The following is a 21,703-nucleotide window of genomic DNA, read 5'->3' as shown; positions in this document are numbered from 1 at the left end:
TGCGATCGTCGTCGCCGTATTCATCGCGTGCCTCTTCGCGACCTCTGCGTTCACTACCTTACTATGAGCTTGTGATGTAGTGCCTAGAGTGCGACATATGAGGAGGAATGCTTGGGACTGACTATTGGAGAGGATGTGACTTACGCTTCCATTTCAGCAAGCATCTCTTCATTGTCACGTTGCTCGTTTTCTGCCCATCCCTCGAGGTCATCGTATCCCTCGTCTCGCCTGGCTTCCCAATTTCTTTGATGCTGGTGGTAGTCGTCCTCGTTGTCGGACATGCTGGGCTGTTGATATTGGGTTCAACTAATGAGGGATCGTAATTTGAGCCATTGAATTAGTTCAGTGATAAGTTACCGCGCGGCTGATAGCAGAAAGAGCAGGGCTGAACCGGGAACTTATAACCCTCTCATATGTCACGAGGCTGACTCCCATATCTATCCACACCCCAACGGACAAGGCTGAGCTGAAGCATTTACGCGTCGGATACGACAGGGATGTATGCTATTGTAGAAATAGTAAGCGATCTCACAGCCACCTGGTTGCCATTCGATGAGGCAAGGCAATAGTCAACAGCCTCTGCCTGTCGAACCCCCGGAGTTGTCCTAGCCCTTGCATGTGTGCCTGCCGGTCCATCAGAACGGCCAAATGTAAGCGAACAATGACTCTTTCGTATACACCTAGGAGAGCATCCTGCAGATGCGGGTGATAGAAAACGTCGAGGTTTATGCCTGGCTAACACTGTTAGGGAAGTTGGCATCGCCAACCTCATACAACATGAATGGAGGGGACCATATTGAGAGTCGTAAATCGCTAATCGTATTCAGTCCAACGCCATGCTGATGCTGAGAATCATGCCGTGATATAGTACAGAGTCTTGGTATACACATCGTCCACCTCTTGCCCATCAATTCAACCCTTAACCTCCTTCTCGAGAAGTTCTTTCGCTTCGTTGACCTTGGTCGCAAGGTAGGGGCTACCGCCGCGATCGGGATGGTTCAGAAGCATGAGCGATCGGTGCTTCTTCCGTAACAGTTCTTTCGTGATGCCGCGTTCGCTGGCTATCGTCAGTCTTGCGAGCTCTATGTGGGGCATATGATTGTTAAGTAGACTTACGGCATCTCTAATATGAGCGCGGCTTCCCTCCGTGTCATCTTGGGCTCAAAACCGCCTTTGTAGTATCCGCGTCCTAGTGCTCCGGCTCCACCGCCTGATCTCCTTAATGCCACGAGTGCTGCGCGACCCTACATGTATCGATTAGTACACCTTTTTCATCATATATGTTGTTCCTGCAGTTCCCGATCCAGTCCATTCAAAACCGTAACTAAGGAAATCGGAGGCCATACGAAGAAAGCAGTGGCACCGGCGCCTACTATCCAGACCCAGGCCGACATCTTTCTGCACTGTCCTGGCTCGACTGTGCGATTTCGGGTTCTCGGTATACGGGTAGTGGGAAGTTGCGATGCGGGTGTGAGATACGTCAGATGGAGATGCTAAGGTGAATGGCGGCGGCGAGGTGGTCAGAAGGAAATTTGCGGAGGTGCCTCGGTCGAGAAGCATCGCAATTGGCGGGCCAGAGTGGCAGGTGGGTTGACGTGCACAGACCACCCAAAATTTCGAGCCGGCCGAACTTGTCGAACCTCAACCTCCACACCTTTGCACGACACCCGCCTCACCACCGCCAACTAAGTGAAGCGTGGTCGATCCTTACATATTCCGATCTCAGCCCGTGCTGAAGACTACTGCGACGCGGATAAGCGCATACCTACTCCCGATAAGAACGAGCGCGATCGCATTCGCGCCACGACGACAAGATGAGAATCGAGACTTGCTACTTTTGCTCTTCGCCAGTATACCCGTCCAAGGGTATAACCTTTGGTATGCATAAGCGACAATTCTGCCTCGATTTTTTTACTTACTTTATCAGTGCGCAACGATGCAAAGGCCTTCCGCTTCTGCAAGAGCAAATGCCACAAGAACTTCAAGATGAAGCGCAACCCCCGCAAGCTGGCCTGGACCAAGTCGTTCCGCCGCGCGCACAACAAGGAAATGACCGTCGACTCCACCCTCACCTTCGCCCAGCGCCGCAACGTGCCCGTGCGATACAATCGCGACCTCATCCAGACGACCCTCAAGGCTATGGGCCGAGTCTCTGAGATCCGGCAGAGGAGAGAGCGCGCATTCTACAAGGCGCGCATGCGTGGCAACAAGCAGAGGCAGCGTGAGGAAGACAGGAAGTTGGTCGAGGAGAACCAGCACTTGCTGCCGCCGAGCGAGAGGTTCGCCAAGGAGGAGGTCGAGCAGGAGGAAATGGAGGTCGATGTGCAGAAGGTCAAGGATAAGGTTGCGGCTAGGAGGAAGGAGCTTGAAGCTGAGGAGAGCGAGCTCAGTGAGCTTGAGGAAGAGCTGCCCAAGCAGAAGACAAAGACAAAGAAGATGTTGAAGAGGAAGGTTGGTGGCGGCGTTGAGGCTATGGATGTTGATGAGTAGGACTTGCAGTCTGTATCATCCGCGATATAACACGACTACCTCGGCAATTTTTGGACGATCTTCCGAGATGTTCATGGAGTTTGGCGTCCTGCATTATGGTAAATTACGGACATGATTTCGATACCACAGCAAAAGCATGTTTCAACCCCCAAAGCCCAGCGTCGTGTGTATATTGGTGCAGCTTGTACTTGGTGTTGCTCAGTCGTGTGAGCACACCACAATGAGTTACGTGTGTTGCACTGAGCTACATTATTCGTATCCAACATGGTTCCAATCACGACGATGCTGGGAGGTATAACATGCATTATGGGATGGCCTGATCCATGGGTAAGTTCTTCTATGGCTGTCTCCAAAATCACGTGATCGCGCAGTAACTCGCTAATCCTGTTTGACACTCGGCTCCAGCCACTACCTCCCATGCTGATTCCCTTGACTACGACTTCAATTCTGATCAATTGCCTGCTGGTGCAGCGCGCCTTCCGTCGACTTCGACACACGACTGATCTCGCACCACTGATTGTGCGACTGTCAGAGCACAGCTCCATGTCGCGTAGCCTTGCAGCATCGGGATGACGATGCGAAGACGCCGCACGAGCGACACAGCCTTGTGTTTCCAAATGGTATCCTTCACCAGTCAAGACTGACATAACCCCGCTTCCAGGGAGTCCAAAAGCTTTCAGGGACTCTACTGGTGGCAACCGGTAATGCTAAGAGCGACTCACAGGCTATGATGGCTTCGCAGCATTTACCAGGCCAATAACTGAGCCTGACAACACTCCGATATGCAGTACCATGATGCATTTGTGGCTGTCAGACTGCTGCCAATCGCCACGCACCAGCTGTCCGGTTGACCGGTGACGCGAAGCGGAAGGCTTTCTGGCCTTGGTCATCCCCACCTCCACCGCTACCTTCCTTTCGAGTTACTTACGCTCTCTTGTGAGCCTATTGTGGAGCCTCGGGGGCCTTAGTGTCTTGCGTAATAGACTCCAAACTCAAACTTCGTCGACATGACCTCCTCCACGCAACAAACCATGGCCGTCTCGATCGTTGCAGGCACCAACGGCCTATTACAACTAGGCTTATCAATCTCCGATCTAGCCTTGCTGGTCGATCAAGGCAAGAAGTTCGGCAATTTCGTTCGAGCTGGACAAAATGACAACGATCTGTTTGATGTTCTCGGTGAAGATCGAGAAGCGATACTCAAAAGGGGTGGACTCGTGAATGCACCTGAGATGGAGAAGAGATGGCCAATGATGGACTTTGTCCACCAAGGTGTGAAGATCAAAGGCAAGATTGTGCAAAGCTCACGGACTGAATCGTCCGTACGCGAGGCTAATCAACGGAAAAAGAAGGCCAGCACTCGCGACGATGCGGATAGCTTCACGTGGGTCATGGTCGCGATCACTTCCGCGTTGGATGAATGCCTGCCATCAAGTGAGATCCAGGAGCTGCTCATCCACGTCTTCGTGGATATATTGGGTCGCGACGATGACATTGCACCTGCGCTGAGAGTAACCATCAAAAAGAACGTTGAGTCCTGGAGGTCGTTCGGATGTGCCAGAGAAATAGCTTTCGCTATCAAGCAGGAGATGCGCAAGAGTTTATCGAACGGGACGTCCGATCAGTCCTCGGCACGTGCTATCCCTCAGCTGAACGAGGCAGAGACGGAGGACATGAGACAGATGCTAACATGGCTTCTCAACGGAGATGTGACAGTCTTCAATGCCATGTCTCCGATTACCTTCTCCATTGCTGAAGCTTTGAAAAGAGTCAACCTCGACCTCTGCACCGACGGGAATCTTACCCACGAACGACAAGCATGCGTTAGGTATCACCATGGAGGTCGGCCTCTGGGGGTATCTAGCTTTAGCAACAAGCCGATCCCAAGGGGATTAAGTTCTAGACCTCTGCAGATATCGTGGCCTCGCGACAGGCCTGAGTCAATGATCGACGCACTCGGGGTCGGCCGCTCGTTGGAAAACCTCATGAATCAATCCTGGCAACGTGGAAAGATCGCTGCCGGTACCATGGAACTTGTAGGACAAGCAGATGGACCATATGGAGCCAGTGAAGAGGTCTATTACGCCCTTCAGATTTCCGATGATGCATACGTCATCAAAAGATACGACCATCACATTGGTATGCTCGCCGATCAAGGTCTTCCTGTAGATACCGAAAACACCTATAGTGCTTTGGAGTGGATCCTCCAAGGAGAGCCACCAGACAGCTCGCGGTGGCTTCACAGCCATGTTGCGCAAGACTATCTGCTTCGCGTCGATAACGCAGACGCGGTGCCCGAAGAGCCATACAAGTCTGTATATTTCAAGTATCAGGCCTTTGTATTCGGCTTCTACTATCAGCTTCTAACGAAGCTCTTGTCATTTGGTCTTGTTGAAGCCACGGCCTTCTTTCACGGCATATGGGGCGCAAACAGCACAACATTCCTAGCCATGTGCACTCAGCTCGGCCGATGTTGGCGACGAGATGAGAAAGTCAGTCGGGCCCATATGTTGTACGTACTCTCAGCCATGTATAACGGGCGCCGCAAAATCTTCGACGCAACATCGAAGCTTCCTCGACTTGTCGGTGTTCTTGGACCCATCTCAGTGCTGGCACTTCCCCTTGTCCGGACTACAGATGACCCCAAAGAAATTTCGAAGATTGCCATCGTCGACCTGCCAATTGTTGACCTCAGTGCCGAGGGTGCTGATGGGGATTTAATGGCAAGCGAAGGCGGAGGAATACGTTTTGAGTTCCCAGGCGAGCACGAGCACGCGACGACAATCACAAAACCATCTGGTTCGACACGGAAATGGACCGTACACCCCTACATGAGCATAGCATTAGGCGGGGACGGCACCGGTGGCGTGGTCATGGTAGCTCGGTGTGGCAAAAGGCTTGTTGGGTGGTTCAATCCACTGGCTGCCGACGTTTCTTTTCTCAGTTCGGCCTACGTAAAAGAGTCTTACAGTGAAGGGAATGTGGTTGCGTTCGAGATAAAAGACGAACATTGGGAGGCTGGTAAAGTTCTACAGCCTAGCCTGAGTCTATCAGGCCGAGCATTTGGCGTCGTGCGCTCTCACAACTCTCCCAGTCAACGATACGCTGCGGCTGGATTCTATGCCGAGCGAGGTGGAGAGATAACTATCGCTCGGTCTGCTACCGAATTCGTCGGGGCCTTCGACAGGCTACAAGCACAGGATTCAGGTATGGTCATTGCATGATTGCTACAACCTGTTTTATATCTCAAACAACGTCAATTGAATCACATTTTGCTTCCTCTCGGGATCTTTACGATAAAGTGCATATATGTTGACGTCAGTGGCGTAACAGTTTCATAAACATTGCAAGTTCATAATACAGTCTACTGTCACTACTACGTCTAATTTATTCCGTGCTGAACTCAGTATTTGAGTATGCAGGCTATGCTTGTTACCATGAAGTGGATCTGCAGCTTACGGGTTAAAGTGGGGAGGGTCCGTGCGCTGAGCTGAGCGTGTGGTCACCACTCATCAACCCGCGCCGCTAAAGCTTTCTATCAACACCTGCTACAAACATTTCGTTTTCAACTCTGTCCCGTGCCAACAGGTCACCATCGCTTCCTGAAAGACAATGCGTCGCGCTGATCGAAAATTATGCATCGATTGACGTTGCCACTCCATGGCTGTTCAGTGCATAGCCTTGTGCTGAAAGCCTAACGCCACAAAGGCAAGCATGTCTAAAATGAGCGGGAGTGGCTTTTCAGGCATCCCTAAAGCGCCACAGTCGAAGCTGTCTGACCGCAGCGAAGCGTCCATGCTCCGCCCTGCTCCCAGCCTCATTAATGTGTTCAGACGCTCCTAGTTTACTCCTCCAGGCGGCAGTATCGCATGAACAGCTCACTTCTCTATACGTACGCAGGAAACCGGCTCTATCGGTATCAGACTGTCAACATCTTCCAAGATTAACGCGACTATGCGCCTCCTACAATGTTCATCTGACTCTGTCGGCTTCAGCCTCGTTGAGCGGTTCAAGGAAGAAGTCCCGCCCTACGCAATCCTATCACACACCTGGGGTTCGAACGAAGATGAAGTCACATTTTCAGATATGAGAGACGAGCGAGCCAAACGCATCCCTGGGTATAGCAAGCTAGTTTTTTGTTCTGAACGCGCTACTAGCGACAAACTAGAATTCTTTTGGGTGGACACATGCTGTATTGACAAGAGCAGTAGTGCTGAGTTAACGGAAGCCATCAACTCCATGTACAAGTGGTACCAACAGGCTACGAAGTGCTATGTTCTTCTTTCAGACGTGGAAATCGATGTGCCCGTCGAAGACATATCTGAGGAACAATGGGTGCAGATATTTCACAGCAGTAGATGGTTTCAGCGTGGTTGGACACTGCAAGAAATGATTGCGCCAAGAGTCGTCGAATTCTTTTCGAGGACAGGGAAACCGCTGGGCGACAAAGTCACACTGCTACAGGCTCTCCATCTTCGAACCCGGATACCTGTTCTGGCACTCCAGAGCGGTTCACTAGAAGAGTTTAGCATCGACGAGCGCATATCATGGATTGAGGGACGTCAGACGAAAAGAGAAGAGGATTCAGCATATTCTCTATTGGGTTTGTGCGACGTCTACATGCCGCTAATATACGGTGAGGGGTTTGGGCGAGCCTTGACCCGGTTGCGCAATGAAGCCGAGCGCTCGCTGCACGATAGAGTACCAACCGATCCACCTGGGGCACGTCGATGGACGGTTCCTTTTCGGCGCGAAACCGAATTCCATCATGGCGATTGCTTGGAGAAGGTGTATCAGACATGCTCCCAGAACGGTGGCTGGGCATCCCTGATTGGACCCGCGGGCATTGGGTACGTTTGGCCGTTCATAAGGAGTGACAGGGTACTGATGTGGCTATCAGGAAGACACGACTCGCTATCGAATATGCCTATCGAGTCCGAATTCAGACCCCAACGAGATGGGTTTTTTGGATCAACGCAGAGACGCGTGCAAGTTTCAGAGAAGGTTTCAACGCAATCGCCGCGGCGGCGAAGATACATCACTGGAACGACCCTTCTGTCGACATATGTCCAATCGTGTATAGATGGCTATGCGATATCGCAAATGGGCAATGGACAATGGTGGTTGACAATGCTGAAGATGCCGACACCTTCTTCGTCTCACGCATATCGCGAAATCATGCAACAGCGGATCCGATTTCATCCGTGCAGCAACTCTCCAATTTCCTTCCAGTATCCCCCAACGGGTCGATCCTCTTCATCACTCGAAATCGAGACTTTACGCGGGGACTCAGGGGTATCAACAGTAATATTGCGAATATCGAAGTCCGGGACTACGCTTCGTTCAACATAGAAACCCACGTAACACCAATTCTTCAGGAAACTCCAAATGCTTCCGAATCATCACAGATCTCTGGGGGCAATGTGGTAGCATTGCAACCGGACAAACGTACAGCCGAACCAACAGCGCCCAGAAAGGAAGTAGCCGTGTATTGGACATCCGTAAGTCTGTTTCGCGGTTCTTGTTGAAATACGCTAACGTTCACATTAGCGTGGTAAGCGCATGTTCGACAAGTACGTTGACATTGACCATGGCGCTGTAAGGGAGCTCGAACGAGAGCTGCAAGCACGATACAAGACTCCCGCGAAGGACACGTCATGGAGCTTCGCACAAATACTGCGCCTATCAAGTCGGCAGGGTGGAGATGGGAAAATGACAGACTCGGAAGCCGAACGGGGAGGATGCGAGTTGCAGACTCCTTCTGGTGTATCCCGCCCGGTTGATGCTACTGCGGCGTTTGAACGTGGATTCAAAGGTCCAAAAGGGGAGCCTCTTCGTCTACTGGTATGTGTGAATGATCAATCGAAGTTGAAGTTGACGCAGGAGGATCTGCATGATATTAACGACGATCGTCAACTATTCCATCACCTTCGAAAGCGGCTTTTGGCATACCAACATCGGGTCACTCTCAAAGACATCAAAAGTTTCACTTTAGCCAAGGTAGGCTTCCAGTAGAGTTATTGTCTCACTTGGGGTTAACTATTTATTAGTTCAGGCTCGATTACAACAACAACCCTGTAGTCTATACACACCAAAGTTCGTGTAAAGTCTTAACAAATAGGCTTTATCACCCGGATTCGGGATTCTATTGTATCTGTCTTCCGCCGGAAGAGATGGTCGGAAACGACAAGGAATACATTTGTAACCCAGCACCAGGATCTCGAAATCGGCGGCTGATGCCGATCCTTGGTTTCAACATGTTGAAACAAGACCTTCTTGATCCTGATGCTATCGCAGCTGGTCAAAGAACAGTCCTTGACCAGCTTCCGAAACGGAGACTCCCTGGACAACTCAAAGCAATTCCGGGAAGTGATGTTACAGGTTGGGGTCTCTATATTGAAGCGAAGTCTTCTTCGTCAAGACGCGGCTGTTGCTTAATCTTGTTCTTGGCGATAGTAGTGATCGGATTCATCTTGGGCTTTTTCGTCTTTAGAAGGTTGTAGACACGACTACAGGATTAAAGACAGGGGTCTAGTATCTACATTTTACTCCCCTTCGGAACCTTTACAATGAACCCCAGACGCGGGAAATGGATTCTAACCTGCAACTCAGCTTCCTCATCCGGCTTGATGACAACCTCTTCACTTCCAATCTTGACCAATGTGCCCTTCGTAGGGTTGCCGCGCCCAGTATCATCTGGCACAACACTTACGCCCACCCCCGGTACCATCCCTCTCCGAGTGTCCAGAGCTTCATGCGGCGCAACCGCCGTAGGAACCAGCAGCTGCTCATCGCCTAGCAAAGGTGTCCTTCGAAGCGCCTCCTTCCACTGCGTATCGTCTTCCGGTACTGTCACTTGTGTATCAGGCAAACCTTCAATATACTTCTCAAACGCTCCAAACCACCTCATCAACCCCGGATACCTCTTCCCATTAAACACCTGCCCCACAACATCATCATCTGTATCGCTCGCCCCGCCACCACTGAGATCACCAATCCCCCTCCCAGCACCAATATCCATACCCCACCTCAATTGATAGTACAGACTCAAATCAGCCAACGACGGCGTCTTCGTCGGCATCGCCCACGTCCCCGACGTAAACATTGGTTCCAGCATCGAAAGGTGCATATCCAGGATCGAAAGATTGTCTGGGATTTTGGCTTGCAGTTTTTCAGGCTGGATTGGATGTCCAATTAGTTGAGCGCGGTCTTTGCCGAAATCTGAGGACCAGACTGAGGGTGGTATGAAACCTGTGGTTGTGCGGAATAGCGGTTTCTAGTCACATTAGCACTCAACCACCCCCACTTCCTCCGCCTGCTCAACACAAGGATAGGCTACTTACGTCTGTCCAAAAACTCGCAAATCCCCTCGCCATCCCTCGATACATCCACTCGCCGACACCCTCGGCTTCCGGATAGATAGTACCCCAACCCTGGTTCGCGGGGAAGAAGTGCTCCAGTGCCTCGATTATAAGCGAAGTGTCGCAGTAGATGTGTCTGCCGATGGCCAGAATGGGGATTCTGCGGTATTGAAGGCCGAATGTTGATGTTATGATGGGGCGGGGGAGCATTGATGATACGGGGACGTATGCTAGGGGTGCGTGGTTAGCTACTAGCCGCTTTGTCGAGAATGGTATGTTATGATGCCTATAGAGATCTCTCTGGCTTACAGTAGGGTGTTTGTTTGATGCGTAGGGTTAGTTTGACTTTATTCGTGAACGGGCTCGCTATGTATTGGTCAATTTGTGTGATGCACGATATAGGCCGAGACTTGCTCACAGTCATAGCCGAACAAGATGACCGATGGATGATTTGTCGGAGGTGCCATATCTGCTGGGTTGGATTCTAGCAATTGGATCGTTACATGTGCTTCTGAATGGCAATGTTGATGGAAGAGATACAATGGAGTGGTGATGCCGGGTCGTGATGTCGGCGTACCCCGCCCAGCCATTCATGTGCCGAGGTCCTGGTCGGGACGTACGGCATGCGACGTAACAGATCATATGTCATTCGAGTATGTTGTTTATCTTTGAACATGGTGTTGCCGATGGTTTGCGGGTCGCAATACCATTTCTTCTGGAGGAATTGACAACTTGATTGAATTATACCATGTGGAAATTGTAGGGCAGAAGACGGTTATACACGTATTTATTTTGACAAGAGATCATCCAACAACAAAAGTAGCTGGGCAGTGCTCTACAGACCCTCCTCTTGATTCAGACGAATACCCCTCTCAACCAACCCTTCGATCCACCCATTAAACTCTTCCCTCATCTCCGCAGGCAGCACATGTCCCTGACCCTTGATAAAATGCTTCTCAATCTCACCTTCCTGCCAAACGTCGTCTTCCTCTTCAACACCTAACCAGTTCTCCTTGCCCGTTACACCTTCGCCCTTCTCCAATCCACGCCACAGCACAACGCCCAGCGGGAACGTCAGCATACGATCCTTCGTCCCATGAACAACCATGATTCTGTTCTTGCCAACCGTCGTCGCAATCTGTTGGAGTTGCTCAGGGCTCTTGTGATGCCAACCTGCAGCGATGGCTTGTAGCATGAAGCCCGCCTTGCCAAAGTACTCCGGGTGTTGCCTCTTCCATAGTTCGTTTGCGGCGAAGCGGTCGCCGTTTGTGGGGAAGGCTTGGACGACGGGTTCGAGCGTGTCGGGTGAGTCGAGCCATTGTTGCGTGTAGAGATTCTTTTTCACGCCTTCGATTTGTGCGTCGAGGGATTTTGGGATGAAGAGGTTGGCGCGGTTGATGAGGTTTTCGAGGAAGCCCTGGGGTTGTTAGTAGAAGAAGGGTGTTTGATGTGGTGCTACGTACGGTTGTTCGAAACAATTGTGCGGCTGTTGATACGAGGGAGAGTGTGCATATCCGCTCCGGTATTAACATAGCCTAGAAGTTTGTTAGCGATGATGCATAGTGAAGGCATGACGGCTGTCCGTAATAGGCGATTTCGCCGCATCCCCCACGATCGATATGCACGACCGAAGATCATATATGCTCTACTAACGAACACGTGGGGGTGGGGTAGAATCGAACGGAGCGGAAGATGGATGTGCCGATGAGATTACAGGATGATGCTGGGTATCAGAAGTTCTGAGAGATGTTTGAACCTTCTGGCGACTATGTATACCTGGAAGTATTTGTGTTCGATGACGGAACGTGTAGCTTCCGAGTCGAAGATCATGACAAGGAGAATGCGGTCGACTTACTATCTCCTGAGCTATCATTCCACCCATGCTTATGCCAATGACGTGCAGTTCGCGCTTGCCGGTCCAGCCGATGTGGTCGAGGACCTCGACCAGGTCTTGAGCCATGGCAGAAGTGGAGTACCTCGACGTGGGCTTGTCGGAGTCGCCAATGCCACGGTTGTCCGTCACTAGCGACGAGTATTGGTCGCCTTTATTATGAGCAAAGTCTTTTGTCTGACGCTGCCATGCGTACTTCATGCCACCAAGGCCCATGACCCACTACATGGCGTCAGTCGTTGAGTCTTCATGATAACGATGTATACGGAAGATGCCGGAGGCGGCTATAGAGTGAAATGTATAAGTGTGCGAGTTGGACGACCTGAGACACGCCGCAGACGCGTTGAGACGGTCAATGTGACTGAAACGAAACGGTGACAGGGTGCCGGTACCCGTGGATTGGTAGAAGAGGAACATTACAAATGCATCCCGGTCAAGAACAAGCTTTCTTTGGTCTGATATGCAGCGCATCATGTTGGAGCAGATATTAATACCGAAAGTGGGGCGACTTACCACGAGGTGTCTGTCGCCATGGCCATGGACCTCGTAAGCGATGTCAAGGGGTCCGCCACGGTCTTTGGCCACAACGGCCTTGCCTTTCTTTTCTGGTTTGAGATCCCAGATCGTGTGGTTGAATTCAGGATGCTGCTGCAGCTCTTCGACCGTCATTGGTGCCATGGCGGGTAGTGGGTTGCAAGTCTGGATCTGGAAACTTAGTTAAAAGGTTCAAGTGGAATGTCAGGAGGGGCGAAGATGCGACAATGCGACGGGAGTGGTGGCGCAGCAGAGCGTGGACAGCGTTGTCGTGTGGCTGCCGCTCGGCATGTGTCTTTTGGTAGCGGTGTGCCCATAGCGCATCCTGGCAAGCGACAGGTACGCGAGCGTTGTAAGCGGAAGGGACAAGGAACGCTGACGTACTATTCTTGGTAGGCGCTTACAGAGTGTGTGCTCTAGGCTACAGAACAAAGAGCTCTAGGCTTGGAGAGTCGTGTGCTCTAGACTGGCCTGTTGTATGTCAAGGAAATGAGTTGTATGAATAAAGTTGTTAGGGCGGCATAAGGTTCTTCCCCTGCCAAACGCGTGGGAGAAGCAACATCGCAACGTCATGTCTGCTAGTCCGTTTTCAGCTCAGCTGGCGTGGCTCGTGTCTGACTAAGGCGGACTGGACGCGCGAACTACGGACGACGCGGCCCTCTAGTCTGGCCGTGGTTATAGTAGACGCGGAGAAAGAAGCTGCCTCAGGTGTCGTCTCAGCTGCTGCCAGACGACTAATCACCCTTACCGCCATCCTCTCAGTTGCCGATTTTAGCGGGCGTTGCGCATCTGCAGTAGACCAAACAAGCTTTCTGCCTCACCCGTTCACCGTCGGCCACTATTCGACAGTCGGCGAGTCTGCGACACGCACCCTCAGGGCCCTGTAGATGTGATCCTCGGCAGCGTTTCACCTCGCTCAGCACTAGACCCTCAGGACACCCCTCCGCCTTCACAAAACACCACGACGCCCCGGATATCCGCGAGGGCCCAATTGCCCGACGACCCTCACGACTGACGACATAGCGCCTCCTAATACACCATGAACCCCCCTCCCAACGGCTTCTATGCCACCGGCCCGCCCATGATGAACCCGCCGCCGCCGCGTCTCTTCGGCAGTGGCACCTACGACCCGTCGCAGATGCCTCCGGGCAACATGTTTGGCCTCGACGAAGACGACCACAACGATAGCGACCCCAAGCGGCGGCGCATCGCACGGGTACATGGCGCGGATATGAGGGTGACGACGGCATGCTGACAGGATGCAGGCGTGCGACATGTGCCGGAAGAAGAAGATCAAGTGCGACGGCAAGATGCCCTCGTGCACCCACTGCCAGAACTACAAGACCGAGTGCATCTTCACACAGGTCGAGAAGAAGCGGCAGCCACCAAAGGGGTAGGTGCTATCCTGTGTTGCGCACACGGCATGCTGACCGTGCACAGCGCCAAGTATATTGAGGGCCTGGAGAATCGACTGGCGCGCATGGAGTCGCTGATGCGCCTCTCCGGCGTTCTCCCCGAAGACGACGATGGCAGCACCGACCTGGCCACACTCGAACGGCGGCTCGAGGCAAGAGCCGCCCGATCCGCTACACCCCGAACGAGCATCGACGACCGACGAGCCTCCATGGCACCTCCCGCAGCAGGACACTCGACCACCAATGGCACCCCAGTCCAACCAGCGCTCCCCAGTCCGAGGAGCGGCACGGCCTCACCAGAGCCTGAAGAGGACATGGACACCACCAAGGGAAAGGACAAGGAAGAGGACGCGCTCGCCGAGATGATGTGCTCTTTGGTGACAAACAACTGCGGAGAGACAAGATATATCGGTACATTCTTCCAACTCGTTGTCTTCCCCGCTAACGTCCTCAGGTTCATCATCCGGTTTCTCCATCTTCTCGCCCAAAGGCATACAATGGGTCAACGAAAAGACCGGCGACAACTCCTTCCGCGACATGATCTCCACAGCCGCCGTCGAGGACAACAAGTGGATCCAATGGCGGCCCGACGTCTTCCAGGACATCTTCAAGCGCCGCGTCTACAAACAATTACCGCCCAAGCACGAAGCCCTCTCCCTGCTCAAGGACTACTTTGAGAACTTCAACTGCATGTTCCCGCTGTTCCACGAACCCACCTTTATGCATCTGGTAGATAAGCACTACTCGAAAGACCCATACGAAGGATCCGGCTGGTGGGCCAGTTTAAACGTCGCTCTGGCTTTCGCTCATCGACTGCGCGTCATGAGCAATCTGGTCCCAGCAGAAGAAGACGAAAAGGCGTGGCAGTACCTGAAGAACGCCATGAGTGTCATGGTCGAGCTCACCATGCGCAACACCGATCTTCTGAGTGTTCAGGCTTTGCTAGGAGTGGTATGTAGTGACGGACTTTCGCGATTTTCTCATCTAACATCTTTAGGGTCTCTTTCTCCTGGGGACGCCGAACCCACAGCCCACCTACTTCTTCGTTGCCACCGCTATGCGACTCGCACATAGTATTGGTCTTCACAAGAAGGGTGCTAACTTCAGTCTCAACGCCGCCGAGGTCGAGCAACGAAGGCGTGTTTTCTGGATTGCCTACATGTTGGACAAAGAGTGGGTCTTTTCAATCTCCTCGCAGTACACACAGACTAACACCATCAAGTATCTGCCTTCGGTCTGGCAGACCACCTGTACAAGACGATGATGACATGAACGTCGAGCTACCCAGCGAGACTCCACCGGACAACATCGGCAACATCCCGCTCGCCGACGGAAAGGGTACCATGAACCTGTTCCGTCTCATGTGCACATTCTCCGTGATCCAAAGCAATGTCTACAAGGGCCTCTATTCCGTGAAGGCATCCAAGCAGACCGATGGTGAACTGCTCAATACTATTGGCGAACTCGACAAAGAATTGGAAGCCTGGAAGGACGACATACCGCTGGAATTCAGGCCAGAGCACGACATCAAGGCATCGCACACCCCACTCATTCTCCAAGTTGCCGTACTGCATCTCGGCTACTACAACTGTCTAACCACTATCCACCGCATGAGCGTGCACCACGGATACTGGACCAGCCGATTGTCAAACTTCGCGATACAAGGGCTAAACGCGCGCCCTCTGAACCCCAGAGTTTTCATGTCCGCTCAATTATGTGTGCAAGCCGCCCGAGCTTCGATACATCTCTTGAAGTACATACCAAAAGGTGACTTGTCATGTGTCTGGCTAGTGATTTACTTCCCAGTCACCGCTCTGGTCACACTGTTCGCCAACATCTTGCAAAACCCACAAGACACGCGATCACGGTCAGACCTCAAGCTAATGAAGCTGGTCGTCAACTTCCTGAATATGCTCAACGACGACCAAGGCAGTGGCAGTGTCAAGCGCATGTGCACAGTTTGCGCCGAGTTTGAGCGCATTGCTACCATCGTTCTGGAGAAGGCAGATCGCGAACACGCATCGCGGCGGAAGAGGAAACAGGGTGACAGCGAACAGGATGCTCAGATCGAAGCAACCGCGGCTGAGCTTCTCTCGACGGGCCGTAACCCACAATCCCCACCTCAGCAAGTCACGACTCCACAAAATCCCCCCGCCCAAGAGGGCATGATCTTCAATCCAGATTTCCACGGGTTCAACGAGGTAAGCTACACCACTGTCGTGCCAGACCAAAGCTAACTTGTGTAGCCATTCCCCTTCTCACCAAACTTCACACACGACTCTTTACAACCCAACATTCAAATGAGCCAATACGGCTCACCAGGAATCACCGCACAAATGCTCCAGCAGTCACAAAGCCTACCGATGACAACTGGTGGTGACATAAACGGCGTTAGCGCCAACATCAACGCCATGGCAGGCATGGGCCAGTTCGATCAGACTCTGAACAACGTTCCACAAGACCTATGGAAGATGCCAATGACACTGGAGTGGGACTGGGCAGACATGACTGGTGGCTTTTCGGGGTATGAGGATGGCATCAGCATGAACGGAGTCCTCCCGGATTTCTCGAATAACACCGGCCACGGAACAAGCGAGTTCAATCAGGGCGCCATGAATGGTGGTCGATGATGAAGCTTATTCGCAGCCCATTGGATGGAGCTTGCCGTCCCAGAAACGATGTTCCACAACATCAAACTTTGCGTCTCGACTCTTCGATTCCAACAAAGCGTGGTTTCGCGTCAGGCAATGCCAGTTACCGCCCAACTTCAGCACGATTCCGCATGCTTCGCTTTATACCACTTCTCACCATCGGAGGCATCACGGTGTCCACCTCCCTTTACGATCTCATAGCCGTGTAAAATAATGTTGTATCTCCAAGCACATACTTCTTCGTAATAGGATAGCTTTGTTACAACCCAATAATGTAGCGCATACATGGTATTCATTTTTCGGTAGCGAGCTGCAATGTATATCACAGGCTGTCACTAACATGCCGCTGCGGGTTATAGTCCGGACATCCTCGCTGTACGCCATGGTAGCTATGATGCTTACCTGCTCGACGTATGTCCGCACGAAAATGTGTACATATGCTAACCATCCTCGCGCTGATCACATTGTTCCAGCTGACATATATCCCCTTCTATACGCCTTACATAACCTTAACTCGTATCCCCTTTGATTTCAACCCAAACCAACAATGGAGAACATCACCGCCCTCCTTTCCTCCCTCATAACAGCAAACCATATTCTTTCCCACCAGGCCGTCCGCGACCCTTTCGGCCACATCAGCATCCGCAATCCAAACACCAACACCACGTTTTTCATCACACTGCAAATCGCCTCAGCGACCGTCTCCAGCCGCACCGATATAGGCGTATACCACACCCCTGACAGCTCCCCCTCTCCGGTACCACGGGCGGCTACGTAGAATAGTATACTCACAGTGAGATTTTGAAGTGGTATACGGATGTTAGTGCTGTTATGCATAGTCATTCTGAGAATGTGCTGCCGTATACGGTTGTTGATATGAGATTGGAGCTGGTGTACCATATGGCCGGTTTCCTGGGCGATGAAGTACCAAAATTTCGATATTGAATATGTGTATGAAGACGGTGATCCGAGGGATATGTTGGTAAACAGCGTACGTCTGGGCGCGGCCCTGGCTGAAATGTTCAAACGGAATGAAACAAGACCTACATTGCCTCTACACACAACGGCATTGATGCGCGGGCATGGGTTCATGACTGTAGGAGAGGGGGTTGAGCAGGTCACAGAATTCGCGTATTATGCTGCAAGTAATGCAAGGGTGCAGACGAAGGCGCTGCTGTTGGCGGGGGGTCGGGGGGGAAAATGTGAGGCATTTGAGTGGAGATGAGAGGAAAGCGACGAATGAGGTGAATCGCTGGATTGTATCTAAGCCTTGGAGGTAGTGGGTTATAGAGGTGGAGAGGAGTGGGAAGTTTTACATGTTTTGGGGACGCCGGTGCTGGATATGGAGTGATGGGCAGAAAGATGGGTAGTCCAATGGTGGTGTTCAAGCTGATAGAAGAGTGCAACGTTCAAAGCTAGAGAATCTACAAGTGAGTTGGCTATTTTATTTCGCGTTCTCGAATCGTGAGATTGGTGCTGATAGATCTGCATGACGCCATCTGCCAAGCCCCAACAGCTCGGGATCGGAGGAAGACGACAGGCGTTCTTCCTCTCCGCCTTGTCGACTGCCGTTCGTCCCCACTCACGTCATGTTGAGGTTATCCCACAAAAGGAAGCTCGATGTGGTACCAAGACCCTAGCAGCATGAGGGACGTTAGAATGCTTGCGAGGTATCGATGGATGTAGTCATCCGCTCCTGATCCATGCCTGATAACGTGCTTATGCATACACATCACGACTTACCGGAAAGGTGTCTAGGACTGACGTATAAACATGCGTCGCCTACGATTCTACAAGCGATGTATCTCGCAGTACCTCTCGAACCATCTGCTAGGTCGTTAGCCTCGAACTCCAGAGGACGTCGACTGTGAACGCATAGATCATCATGAGGGCCTCATACAAGACAGTCCTAACTGTAATTCCACTCTACGCAACTTCAGTCATCGCGGATCGATATGCCAGCAACATAAGACCGGTCGTTATTGATGCACCACAAGTGGCAGCTAATTTCCCTGATGTCGATGGCATTCAGCTGCTATCACCGGCTTTCCTTAATCCGGAAAATGTACCAGCTACATTCGCAAACGGCACATCTGGACCGACTCCGCAGCGTGATTTAGGTACAGTTTGAATATCACAACGACCCCAAGCTTACTGACCCTTCGACAGAAAGCTTCGTGAAAAGTCTCACCCAGCGCAACGGATGGATCACCTACAATAGCGACCTGAGATCTGAGGAGGATCGCGCGATACCTTACGTTACATTGACAAATGGCAAGAAAAGTAGCAAGAAACTACGGATCTGGATCCAAGGAGGCCAACATGGAAACGAGCCCGCAGGCGACGAGGGCGTGCTTGCACTGCTCGGAAAGTTTGCGCAAGACTCCCAGTGGAGCGCTAAAATCCTGGAGAAGATTGATCTCGTGGTTCTCCCACGCTACAACGTCGACGGTGTCGAGTATCTGCAACGGCAATTGGCTTCCAACTATGACCCTAACCGCGATCATGCGGTACTTGAGCGACAGCAAACACGAGCCATCAGAAAGCTGCAGTCTGAGTTTGACCCTCACGTCTTCATCGACGATCACGAGTACACAGGCGGCAACTTGGTAGCGGAAAAGTATATCCGCGCGCAAGATCTTCTTGTCTCCGCCAACAAGAACCAAAATGTCAATCCCAGCATTCGAGCGTTGAACCAGGAGTTCGTGGACGACATCTTCTCAGTTGCTGAGAGCAAGGACCTGCGGATCTTTCCATACTTTACCACGAGTGTTGCTAATGGAACGATAACGATCGAAGAGCCTGATGCGCTTGCCGCGGCAAATCACAAAGGTGCTGGGAATTACCAGGCCCTGACTTTCCTGGTCGAGACGCGGGGCATTGCTATCGCGGATCAGCACTTCCAGCGACGCGTCGCATCCCATGTTATCGTGCTAGAAACGATTCTCAACAAAGCAGCTGACGAGTTCGACAACGTGTACAAAACCGTTCAAGCTGGACGCGAAGCATTCGTCGATAGCTCAGACAACATCGTCGTAACCTACGAACAGCGCATCACCAACAAGACAGTCCCCTTCATCGATGAGTCAAGCGGCGCGATTGTTGATGTACCAGTCCGTTCCCGCAATAGCGATCCCTCCATCGTCACTCTCTCGCGTTCTCGACCAAAAGCCTACGTCTTTTCGCGCGCCTGGGCTGATGTAGCAGAGCGTCTCCGTATCCTCGGTGTCACCGTCGATGTCCTGGAGAAAGACTTTGTCGGAACTGTCGAAGCACTAGTAGTCACGAAGGCTAAGCTCGCAGAAACGAAATTCGAAGGCATCGCTGGTACAACCGTCACGACCAATGTGACGCAGCGTGCGGTTACGATACCGGCTGGCGGTTTTCACGTTGATACCAGGCAGAAGAACGCTGGATATGCTTTTACGCTGTTGGAACCGGAGGGTGAAGCGAGTCAGGTGTATTATAACAAGATACCGCTGGAGGTGGGGGACGAGTATCCTGTGTTTAGGGTTTTGTAGACTTCGTTATAGAAGCTTCTGCAAGAATAGTATACGAAGAACCCATCTGCCGATGTTGGATGACTTCTTCGTCCAAATGAACATGCATATGCCCGTCTTCAGCCCTACATTTGTCCTGTCAACGTTGCTAGCGCCCGGTAGAATGCTTCCAGTGTGCTTCTACGATAAGCCAAGCGAATCGCGAGATGGGATGGTGATCTGGGGGGCCTGATACTAAGTTTACCACGCAGACCCTTGGTACCACGAGTTTGTAGGGCCGAAAAGGGTAAACTCAATTCTTCACCATCGTGAGAGTAAGTGAGCCGGGGTTCAAGTCATATTTAGCGTACGGTAAAGACTAGTGCTTACTGCCTTCGATCTAAGTTCGACCGATAGAGGGTTTGGAGGGTAGTATCAACGACGACTGGGAGTGTCGGTAGTGTGGTGTGTACATCGGCGCCTTGTAGAGTTCTGTCTACGACTCGGAATATACGCATTAAGACTAATACTACAACGTCTCTCACTCCAAGGAAAAATCACATGAATGACGCAGTTTTGACTGCACTGACAAGTCATGAAGCGTATCTGTTACCAATTCGTTCTCATAGATATATATACATGAAATTCACACTCGTCCAGAAGCACTTGTCTGGATGAGAACAGAACAAAGCCGAAATATACTGCGCCCACAAGCATTGACTTCTCTTCAACCTTCTCATCTAAGCACCGAGCTGCTTAGTAACAAACGACGCGCCCAACTTCTGCGTAGGAGCATCACCGGGGTACTGCAAGTGCTGAGCGTTGATACCAGCACCGTGTGTAGTATCGCATACACCATCGCCCTATAATCATAACAGTCAGTAAGTGCTCTTCAAGCCAGAAAGCCAAAATGGCAAGCTAAGTGAGAAAGGAGGAGGACTTACAAAGATGCACACATCCAGTGTCTTGCCCTGCCAGTTCTCCGGAATACCCCTGCTCAGCGCTGCTGACAAACCATTGACGTTCTTCGTCGTAGTACCGCCGTTGTTGTCAACGTTGCATGACAGTCCAGATTTGTGCGCCGGGTCACCGATAAGGAAAACACCCTTTACAGCATCGAAGTTCGCGCCAGTCAACTGAGACATGGCATTCACTGTCGCCTGAGCACCCTGACTGTATCCCTCGAGAATGAAGCACTCATCGGGCTTTGTGCGTAGTGTAGACTGGACTTTGTTGACGATATCAGCTGTGCCGGCCGCGCTGTTCTGATCGAAGCCGGCGGCGTAGACAGTGTTGTAGATTTTGCCGCCGGAGACTGCGGACTGGATGTTGCGGTTCATGGTGCGGAAACCGGAGGATTCGCCTTGGATCTCGCCGGTGCCGCGGGTGTTGATGATGGTGTAGGAGGTGCACGCTGCGCGGGTGTCAAGAGTGTCAACTGGGGCGGCTGTGGAGAGGGCGAGCAGCGAGGCTGCGGGGAGGATGGTGGAGAAACGCATGGTTGATGTGTGAAGATGGGTATGGGTATGTGAGTGAATGTATGAAGTATGACAGTGAGAGAAGTAGAGCGGATGATCTTATCGTCAGGGTGGTGCCGATATAACAGCGGATCTTCTCTGCCTTATATATCCACCCTCCCACTCACCAACCCGTGTGTAATAGAAAAAAAGCACCCTCTGATATCCACGGATTTCACCTCACCTCGGCAGACATTCTTAGCGCGTTTCACTCGCCGATCCCCAGTCTGCTGCTCTACACCGAAAAGGACGGAACCTGCATCCGCTTCGGAGAACTAAGTCACAATCGTGGCCGTCTATCCCGTAGGCGCCCCGATCGACGCATGGCCTAACGGCTGTCACCGTCTGGGGTGGGTAAGAGATCT

At 51.9% G+C, this 21,703-nt stretch overlaps 9 protein-coding genes across 9 annotated transcripts; 5 read left to right on the top strand and 4 right to left on the bottom strand.

Moving 5' to 3' along the window:
* Positions 1-734: 734 nt before the first annotated feature.
* On the bottom strand, positions 735-1,598 carry BKA58DRAFT_115830 (mitochondrial import inner membrane translocase subunit tim14). The gene is made up of 3 exons (XM_046164022.1): positions 1,347-1,598; positions 1,117-1,244; positions 735-1,057 (listed from the first exon to the last, which is right to left on the bottom strand). The coding sequence occupies exons 1-3, from the start codon at positions 1,392-1,394 to the stop codon at positions 913-915; spliced, it is 321 nt and encodes a 106-aa protein (XP_046027067.1). The 5' UTR covers positions 1,395-1,598; the 3' UTR covers positions 735-912.
* A 53-nt stretch (positions 1,599-1,651) lies between these two features.
* BKA58DRAFT_334173 (ribosomal protein L24e-domain-containing protein) lies at positions 1,652-2,849 on the top strand. Its single transcript, XM_046168214.1, has 2 exons — positions 1,652-1,878; positions 1,928-2,849. Exons 1-2 carry the CDS (start codon positions 1,815-1,817, stop codon positions 2,488-2,490), a joined length of 627 nt encoding a protein of 208 aa, XP_046027066.1. The 5' UTR covers positions 1,652-1,814; the 3' UTR covers positions 2,491-2,849.
* Positions 2,850-3,317: 468 nt separating this feature from the next.
* Positions 3,318-5,795, top strand: BKA58DRAFT_115814 (uncharacterized protein). Its single transcript, XM_046164021.1, has one exon. The coding sequence runs from the start codon at positions 3,498-3,500 to the stop codon at positions 5,712-5,714; it is 2,217 nt and encodes a 738-aa protein (XP_046027065.1). The 5' UTR covers positions 3,318-3,497; the 3' UTR covers positions 5,715-5,795.
* Positions 5,796-6,298: 503 nt separating this feature from the next.
* On the top strand, positions 6,299-8,812 carry BKA58DRAFT_115806 (heterokaryon incompatibility protein-domain-containing protein). Its single transcript, XM_046164020.1, has 4 exons — positions 6,299-7,340; positions 7,391-7,991; positions 8,041-8,490; positions 8,546-8,812. The coding sequence occupies exons 1-4, from the start codon at positions 6,445-6,447 to the stop codon at positions 8,594-8,596; spliced, it is 1,998 nt and encodes a 665-aa protein (XP_046027064.1). The 5' UTR covers positions 6,299-6,444; the 3' UTR covers positions 8,597-8,812.
* Positions 8,813-9,028: 216 nt separating this feature from the next.
* BKA58DRAFT_311541 (uncharacterized protein) lies at positions 9,029-10,061 on the bottom strand (the record flags this gene model as incomplete). Its single annotated transcript, XM_046167337.1, has 2 exons — positions 9,029-9,766; positions 9,834-10,061. 2 exons carry the CDS (start codon positions 10,059-10,061, stop codon positions 9,029-9,031), a joined length of 966 nt encoding a protein of 321 aa, XP_046027063.1.
* Positions 10,062-10,585: 524 nt separating this feature from the next.
* On the bottom strand, positions 10,586-12,814 carry BKA58DRAFT_379195 (Alpha/Beta hydrolase protein). Its single transcript, XM_046169790.1, has 4 exons — positions 12,256-12,814; positions 11,707-11,964; positions 11,315-11,386; positions 10,586-11,268 (listed from the first exon to the last, which is right to left on the bottom strand). Exons 1-4 carry the CDS (start codon positions 12,418-12,420, stop codon positions 10,687-10,689), a joined length of 1,077 nt encoding a protein of 358 aa, XP_046027062.1. The 5' UTR covers positions 12,421-12,814; the 3' UTR covers positions 10,586-10,686.
* Positions 12,815-13,173: 359 nt separating this feature from the next.
* BKA58DRAFT_115657 (fungal-specific transcription factor domain-containing protein) lies at positions 13,174-16,597 on the top strand. The gene is made up of 7 exons (XM_046164019.1): positions 13,174-13,492; positions 13,542-13,669; positions 13,717-14,102; positions 14,146-14,642; positions 14,689-14,864; positions 14,914-15,892; positions 15,938-16,597. The coding sequence occupies exons 1-7, from the start codon at positions 13,316-13,318 to the stop codon at positions 16,319-16,321; spliced, it is 2,727 nt and encodes a 908-aa protein (XP_046027061.1). The 5' UTR covers positions 13,174-13,315; the 3' UTR covers positions 16,322-16,597.
* Positions 16,598-17,897: 1,300 nt separating this feature from the next.
* BKA58DRAFT_427786 (uncharacterized protein) lies at positions 17,898-20,107 on the top strand. The gene is made up of 2 exons (XM_046172991.1): positions 17,898-18,462; positions 18,512-20,107. Exons 1-2 carry the CDS (start codon positions 18,228-18,230, stop codon positions 19,861-19,863), a joined length of 1,587 nt encoding a protein of 528 aa, XP_046027060.1. The 5' UTR covers positions 17,898-18,227; the 3' UTR covers positions 19,864-20,107.
* Positions 20,108-20,401: 294 nt separating this feature from the next.
* On the bottom strand, positions 20,402-21,564 carry BKA58DRAFT_115638 (cutinase). Its single transcript, XM_046164018.1, has 2 exons — positions 20,766-21,564; positions 20,402-20,684 (listed from the first exon to the last, which is right to left on the bottom strand). Exons 1-2 carry the CDS (start codon positions 21,318-21,320, stop codon positions 20,562-20,564), a joined length of 678 nt encoding a protein of 225 aa, XP_046027059.1. The 5' UTR covers positions 21,321-21,564; the 3' UTR covers positions 20,402-20,561.
* Positions 21,565-21,703: the final 139 nt, after the last annotated feature.

Source organism: Alternaria rosae (genome assembly GCF_020736505.1).
Source record: "Alternaria rosae strain MPI-PUGE-AT-0040 chromosome Unknown BKA58scaffold_3, whole genome shotgun sequence".
Classification (NCBI taxonomy): domain Eukaryota; kingdom Fungi; phylum Ascomycota; class Dothideomycetes; order Pleosporales; family Pleosporaceae; genus Alternaria; species Alternaria rosae.
This window is presented reverse-complemented; position numbering and strand designations above follow the sequence as displayed.

What these genes read in the sequence shown, in the direction of transcription:
- BKA58DRAFT_115830 (XM_046164022.1), bottom strand. Translation starts at nt 1,394, where the DNA reads ATGTCGGCCTGGGTCTGGATAGTAGGCGCCGGTGCCACTGCTTTCTTC. An exon ending in CCGGTGCCACTGCTTTCTTC is followed by an intron (nt 1,245 to 1,346) that starts GTATGGCCTCCG and finishes CGATACATGTAG; the next exon opens with GGTCGCGCAGCACTCGTGGC. An exon ending in GCGCTCATATTAGAGATGCC is followed by an intron (nt 1,058 to 1,116) that starts GTAAGTCTACTT and finishes GACGATAGCCAG; the next exon opens with CGAACGCGGCATCACGAAAG.
- BKA58DRAFT_334173 (XM_046168214.1), top strand. Translation starts at nt 1,815, where the DNA reads ATGAGAATCGAGACTTGCTACTTTTGCTCTTCGCCAGTATACCCGTCC. An exon ending in GTCCAAGGGTATAACCTTTG is followed by an intron (nt 1,879 to 1,927) that starts GTATGCATAAGC and finishes TTACTTTATCAG; the next exon opens with TGCGCAACGATGCAAAGGCC.
- BKA58DRAFT_115814 (XM_046164021.1), top strand. Translation starts at nt 3,498, where the DNA reads ATGACCTCCTCCACGCAACAAACCATGGCCGTCTCGATCGTTGCAGGC.
- BKA58DRAFT_115806 (XM_046164020.1), top strand. Translation starts at nt 6,445, where the DNA reads ATGCGCCTCCTACAATGTTCATCTGACTCTGTCGGCTTCAGCCTCGTT. An exon ending in TAGCCGTGTATTGGACATCC is followed by an intron (nt 7,992 to 8,040) that starts GTAAGTCTGTTT and finishes CGTTCACATTAG; the next exon opens with CGTGGTAAGCGCATGTTCGA. An exon ending in AAAGTTTCACTTTAGCCAAG is followed by an intron (nt 8,491 to 8,545) that starts GTAGGCTTCCAG and finishes TTATTAGTTCAG; the next exon opens with GCTCGATTACAACAACAACC.
- BKA58DRAFT_379195 (XM_046169790.1), bottom strand. Translation starts at nt 12,420, where the DNA reads ATGGCACCAATGACGGTCGAAGAGCTGCAGCAGCATCCTGAATTCAAC. An exon ending in ATGGCGACAGACACCTCGTG is followed by an intron (nt 11,965 to 12,255) that starts GTAAGTCGCCCC and finishes GACGCCATGTAG; the next exon opens with TGGGTCATGGGCCTTGGTGG. An exon ending in GAATGATAGCTCAGGAGATA is followed by an intron (nt 11,387 to 11,706) that starts GTAAGTCGACCG and finishes ACAAACTTCTAG; the next exon opens with GCTATGTTAATACCGGAGCG.
- BKA58DRAFT_115657 (XM_046164019.1), top strand. Translation starts at nt 13,316, where the DNA reads ATGAACCCCCCTCCCAACGGCTTCTATGCCACCGGCCCGCCCATGATG. An exon ending in AAGCGGCAGCCACCAAAGGG is followed by an intron (nt 13,670 to 13,716) that starts GTAGGTGCTATC and finishes GACCGTGCACAG; the next exon opens with CGCCAAGTATATTGAGGGCC. An exon ending in CGGAGAGACAAGATATATCG is followed by an intron (nt 14,103 to 14,145) that starts GTACATTCTTCC and finishes TAACGTCCTCAG; the next exon opens with GTTCATCATCCGGTTTCTCC.
- BKA58DRAFT_427786 (XM_046172991.1), top strand. Translation starts at nt 18,228, where the DNA reads ATGAGGGCCTCATACAAGACAGTCCTAACTGTAATTCCACTCTACGCA. An exon ending in GACTCCGCAGCGTGATTTAG is followed by an intron (nt 18,463 to 18,511) that starts GTACAGTTTGAA and finishes ACCCTTCGACAG; the next exon opens with AAAGCTTCGTGAAAAGTCTC.
- BKA58DRAFT_115638 (XM_046164018.1), bottom strand. Translation starts at nt 21,320, where the DNA reads ATGCGTTTCTCCACCATCCTCCCCGCAGCCTCGCTGCTCGCCCTCTCC. An exon ending in CACTGGATGTGTGCATCTTT is followed by an intron (nt 20,685 to 20,765) that starts GTAAGTCCTCCT and finishes TTATGATTATAG; the next exon opens with GGCGATGGTGTATGCGATAC.